This window comes from Gopherus flavomarginatus, chromosome 15 (assembly GCF_025201925.1).
Source record: "Gopherus flavomarginatus isolate rGopFla2 chromosome 15, rGopFla2.mat.asm, whole genome shotgun sequence".
NCBI lineage: Eukaryota > Metazoa > Chordata > Testudines > Testudinidae > Gopherus > Gopherus flavomarginatus.
In genome coordinates, this window is record NC_066631.1 from 11,251,273 (window position 1) to 11,257,397 (window position 6,125).

At 46.4% G+C, this 6,125-nt stretch overlaps 1 protein-coding gene across 1 annotated transcript; it reads left to right on the plus strand.

The window, feature by feature from the left end:
• Positions 1-5,785, plus strand: DYNLL1 (dynein light chain LC8-type 1). The gene is made up of 3 exons (XM_050923672.1): positions 1-118; positions 2,170-2,307; positions 5,389-5,785. The coding sequence occupies exons 2-3, from the start codon at positions 2,176-2,178 to the stop codon at positions 5,524-5,526; spliced, it is 270 nt and encodes an 89-aa protein (XP_050779629.1). The 5' UTR covers positions 1-118; positions 2,170-2,175; the 3' UTR covers positions 5,527-5,785.
• The last annotated feature ends 340 nt before the right edge of the window (positions 5,786-6,125 follow it).

Consider the following 6,125-nt stretch of genomic DNA (forward strand, 5'->3'; position numbering starts at 1 on the left):
ACGGCGGTGGCGCCGCGCGCTTTCAGTCACATCGGAGAGCTGGCTGAGCGAGTGCTGGTTGAAAAGCTGCCTGCCCGCCCCATCCCTTCCCTCCGCGCTCGGAGCCGCCCAGCACACGGTGAGTTCCCGACCGAGGCAGGAGCCTCGAGCCGGTCACAGGGCGCTGGGAGAAGGCAGAGGCCTCTGGTCATCCCGCTGGCGGAGGGAGAAGGAGCGGATAAGAGGAGGGCGCCCCGGGGGCGTGGGTTCTTGTGAGGCTTGGCGGGGGGGGGGGAGGCTGCTGTGATTCTATGTGTAGAAGGGGGTGGGCGGTGGAAGTCCCAATTGGGGGAGGGTACGGGAGGGCGCCCTGGCTGGGTGGGCGTGGGGAAGGTGACGGGGGGGGTGTGTCCTGGCTGGGTGGGCGTGGGGAAGGTGACGGGGGGAAGGCGCCCTGGCTGGGTGGGCGTGGGGAAGGTGACGGGGGGTGTGTGTGTGCCCTGGCTGGGTGGGCGTGGGGAAGGTGACGGGGGGGGTGTGTGTGCCCTGGCTGGGTGGGCGTGGGGAAGGTGACGGGGGGGGTGTGTGTGCCCTGGCTGGGTGGGCGTGGGGAAGGTGACGGGGGGAAGGCGCCCTGGCTGGGTAGGCGTGGGGAAGGTGACGGGGGGGGTGTGTGTGCCCTGGCTGGGTGGGCGTGGGGAAGGTGACGGGGGGGGTGTGTGTGCCCTGGCTGGGTGGGCGTGGGGAAGGTGACGGGGGGGGTGTGTGTGCCCTGGCTGGGTGGGCGTGGGGAAGGTGACGGGGGGGGGGGTGTGTGTGCCCTGGCTGGGTGGGCGTGGGGAAGGTGATGGGGGGAAGGTGCCCTGGCTGGGTGGGCGTGGGGAAGGTGACGGGGGGGGGGGGGTGTGCCCTGGCTGGGTGGGCGTGGGGAAGGTGACGGGGGGGGGTGTGTGTGCCCTGGCTGGGTGGGCGTGGGGAAGGTGACGGGGGGGGTGTGTCCTGGCTGGGTGGGCGTGGGGAAGGTGACGGGGGGTGTGTGTCCTGGCTGGGTGGGCGTGGGGAAGGTGACGGGGGGGGTGTGTCCTGGCTGGGTGGGCGTGGGGAAGGTGACGGGGGGGGGGGGGGGTGTGTGTGTGTGTCCTGGCTGGGTGGGCGTGGGGAAGGTGACGGGGTGGGGAGAAGACCACCGACTGGGCATGAGGGGATGCTGATGGAAGTATTGTGGCTTCTTCGGTGCTTTAACCCCCCGCCCCCCAATACTGAGATTTGTCTTGGCAAAATGAGAGTGAGGACGCATGGCAGGACTGTCAATGGACACTCCCCAAAGAGCCCCATATCTGGGAATGCTACGCGATAGCTTGTCTGTGCCAGGGAAACTACATAGAATTTTCTAGCATCTCTCTCTTCACAAAGTATTCCAAGCTCTGAATTTAATTTCCTGAAAATGTATCTAGTATTTTAAACTGCTCAGGGTCTCTATTTGCACTCAAATTATGACTAAGGGCTACTAGGAGGAGTCCACCTCATGATGGTACTGACTATACCAGAGGTTCTCAAACAGGAGGTTGGGACCCCTCGGGGGTCAGGAGGTTATTACATTGGAGTCACGAGTTGTCCACCCCAAACCTCGCTTTGCCTACAGTATTTATAATTGTGTTAAATTAACAATACTTTTATATATTTATATGGGTGGTTGTGTTCAGAGGCTTGCTATGTAAAAGGGGTCCCCAGTACAAAAGTTTGAGAACCACTGGGCTCTATAGACTATCAGTTTAAACTGATAAGCTTTAGAGTTTAGCTTAAAAACCAAAAAGTGATTCTACAGATTCTGTCTTGGGAATGAGATCATGATTAGTGAAACTGAAAATGCTCCTAACTATGCTTTCAAACCAGTTACTTCAGCTGAAACAGAGGGAGGAAAGTAGTACTACAGCTGAAAAATTACATCCAGTTTACTTTACTGTCTGTATAACTTATGTCACTGGCTGTAGAGCTGACATCTGCATGCTTTGAGGAGATGTGTTTTGCATTAAGGCTGGGCCAATGTTCTTAAGCTACTAGATAGTGACCATAAAAATTATGCATTGTACAAGACCAAGCCTGTTAAACAGACTGTCTGTGGGAGTTTTGGGTGGTGGATGCTCCTACTGCCATGTCAAATTATTTTGTGTGCGCGTGCGTGCTCCCTAGGTAACCATGTGTGATCGAAAGGCTGTGATCAAGAATGCGGATATGTCTGAAGAGATGCAGCAAGATTCAGTGGAGTGTGCCACTCAGGCCCTGGAGAAATACAACATTGAGAAAGATATTGCAGCTCATATAAAGAAGGTAAATCCCTGTTGTAATAGCTTTTTCCCTCTGTTGCTGGATATGCATGTTTTAGAACCTAGTATGACAAGAGTACTGCCAGAAGGGACCTCTAAAAGAAAAAAAAGCTTTAAGTGCTCAGCTCTACAGAAGTTGTATACAAAGGCCTTCATTTGCCAAGTAATTTTATGTTTAACTCTTCTGAAGATCTGTGTCATACATACCTGTTCCTGGGTTTGGTAACTGTTCTTTTTCTTTCCTTTGGGTTTTTTCGTATCCTAGCCATATACTTGTTCTAGCAGCAGGGGAGCTGTTGGGAGAAGCTGCAGGTGGATGTTGCCAACTGAGCCTAGTTGGGAGAGGAAACTGTAGTTTACTATTTTTCGTACTTCTGAAGTTTGCTGAATTGGCAGTGCTAATGGAAGATGCTGGCTTGCCATAAGAGTGGGAAGGCTGAATTGAATTGAGACTACAGTGAGTGGAACAGACTTCTAAACAGCAGTCATTGACAACGTATAAAACCTAAGTCACCCAAGTGCTCTCCTTAACTGTTTTTTGAGTTCTTTATTGCTAGCAATTTCCAGTGAGAATAGCAAACTTCTTTAAAAAAAAAAAAAACCCACTCCTGCTTGAGATGTAGAAACAAGTATAGATTTTATTCCCTTTAGAGAATGCACCACTTAAAAATCACTGAAGCAGAAACATCAGTTTAATGTACTACAAAACAATTCTATCTCATTGTCAAACTTCAGTATAACTTCCCAATGGCTGTGGAGAGGGAGGGGATGTGATGACAGACACATTGGAAATAGAAACAATTAGCCTAGAGGCTTAATATAATAATCAAATACAAAACAGCTGGATACCTTTGCTTGTCCCAAAGCTCTAAATTTCATAACTGCTGGGCATAGATTTGTATAAAGCACTTTAACAAGTCTGACTCTTCGTGGTCATCACATTGGCTAGCAAAACTTGGAGTCAGACTCAAGTGTCTAACTGTAAAATACTACTCATTTGTGAATAAATTTGGTCTATTAAATGAAGCGAGTTCTTTTCTTTTAAGAATAGAGTATTAGGGCTTATTATGGTCTGATCTTTCCCTCTGTGGATCAACTCACTATCTTCATTTCTGATCTTATGAACTAGGATGATGCGAACTAGCATAATGGATTAACTAGAATGCCTCCTAAGCACTCTGCACTTTCATTGTGTGTGCCTGTTTGTGAGATCCTGTGTCACTCCTCCTCCTCCATATGCATTCCCTCTACTGCTTGACTTCCAAAATTTTTTTTGCAGATCACTAACAAGGGCTTTGCCCTATTGCTGGTTGAGAAACTGTAGCTTGAAAGCTATTGTGCTAAAGATCTATTAGGACTCGCTAGATTCTTGGATGCAAAGAGAGAATGCTTACACCTAGTAAACTGGCTTGATTTCTGCAAGATGTGGCAGGTGGGCAGCTGTAACATTAACCAGAGTACAGTCTGGACTGATGGACAGCTCTGTCCGCTCAATTCCCTAATCTGGGGTGCCTTTTGTAAACGCTGCTTTGCTGTGAGAGCAGCCACTCCTGATCTGCTCTCTATCAGCTTCCAGCATGTAAATCACTCCCAGCCATACTGTATGAGTGCTATAGGCAGCCACTCAAGAACTACACTGCAGGACAACACCAGCCAACTCCCAGTCCCAGACTTTCCCCCAGAAATGTTTGTCGTACTGCCCAGTACCCTCCTGGATGAAAAAAAACTTGTATCTAGTCTGTCATTTATTAATAGAAAATGATATGCACAAATCTTGTTAATCCCAAATGGAGTTTCCCAAATACTTCAATCCAAACCCACTGGTTTAGGAAAAATAGATTAAGTGACAAGTATAAGTCAGGATTGGTTACATGGAAATAAAAGGTAAAACACAACTATACCTAACTTAAGCTAAGTGAATATAAAGCAAAGGGGTCTCTCACCACAAGTTCCAGCAGTCTTCCTGGCTGAACCTCTTCATCAGGATTTCCAGCCCCCAGTCCAGTGGTCCTTCCTTTCATCTTCAGGGGTTGATGCTGTGGGTAGAGAGTGATGATTTGGGATGTCTGCCTTCTTCTTACAGCCCTTTCTCTTCTGCAAGTGTCATCTCCAACTGATGTAAGGTTTCTGGCCACCTTCTACTATATATATATAAAATATATTCCCCCCCGCACACAGAAGAGTGGCCACTTAATCAGGTTAGTGATCTGTTTGAGCTAGCTGACGCCTGGCTGAGGCACTGGCTAGCCTTTTATCTCTGGAGAACTTGTTTGTGACTGCCTTCTGGAACATGTCTTTGGTAATATCGTATGGTGAAATTTTCTTTCACAGTCTTGCCACACCTTTTACCAGGACAATAATTTGAAAACTCATGATTTCCTGATTATACATCGGTGTAGGCAACCTATGGCATGTGTGCCGAAGGCGGCACGTGAGCTGATTTTTTTCAGTGGCACTCACAGTGCCCAGGTCCTGGCCATGGGTCTAGGGGACTCTGCATTTTAATTTTAAATGAAGCATCGTAAACATTTTAAAAACCATTATTTACTTTACATACAACAATAGTTTAGTTATATATTATAGACTTATAGAAAGAGGCTTTCTAAAAAAGTTCAAATGTATTACTGGCACACGAAACCTTAAATTAGAGTGAATAAATGAAGACTTGGCACACCACTTCTGAAAGGTTGTCGACCCTTGCCTTACATAGTATGCTTTGTACAAAACTTAATAGCCTTAGGAATGGGGTGAATAAGGGTATAAACTATCACAGCAGTAAAATACTATCTGTACTCCTGCAGCTACCTAGTAAGACAGTGACTTCTGCTGTCTCATGATATAATACCTTTATTGCCCAATTGCTGGTTAAGTCAGCAATTCCACTTCTCCCTTATTATCAAAGCTGTGGTCTTAATGCAGAGCAAAGGATATGCTGTTCTTACCCTGCCACACACCTTAGTGTTTGAACATTTAATATAAAGATGCAGGTGAGAATACAGCAGTTCAAAAAATCTGCAACTTTTGTGTGTCTAAGAAAGGCAGTTCTGCTGTGGTAATATTGTGCATTTTGTTTTTTTTCTTCCAGGAGTTTGACAAGAAGTACAACCCCACTTGGCACTGCATTGTGGGAAGGAACTTTGGCAGCTATGTGACTCATGAGACTAAGCACTTCATCTATTTCTACCTAGGCCAAGTTGCTATTCTCCTCTTCAAATCTGGTTAGAGCACAGACTGTGCTATTCAAACTTGCATCCGGTTCCAGGACTGCACACTAACTCCAAATAGAGACTGAAATCTTAAGCCTTCCCTGGGGAACACACTTTGCTCTTCAAGCCTTTTGTTGTGGTGGTAATGGACAGGGACTCCTCTGTACCAGTTTGTTTTCATTGTTGCTATAAAAAATAGCAAAAAAGTCTTTCTTGTATTTATTTTCTTTCCAAAAACCTGCTTCCCTTTTTAATAAAACTGTTGGATATACTCAACCTTTAAGAGTTTATTCTAATAGTTTTATAGCCATCTATCCCACTGAGCCCTATATTCTTGTACTAAGCTCTAAATTTGTACTAAGCTCCATGAAAACAAGTGAAGTATTTCATAAAGTGAGTGTATTTTCTCTAACCCAAAACTTGATCTAAAGCTGTTAGTATAGAAAAGTTCACTGCTGTCATAGACAAGTACAACTGTCTTTACTAAAGTTAAGTTGGAGCTGTAATTCCTGTAAGGCTGGCCTACATTTTTCTCCATCTGAAGTTCATATTTTTCTTATTCACTCACTTAAAACATTTGTCAACGGGCAATATCTCCATGTAATTCTGGTCCAAG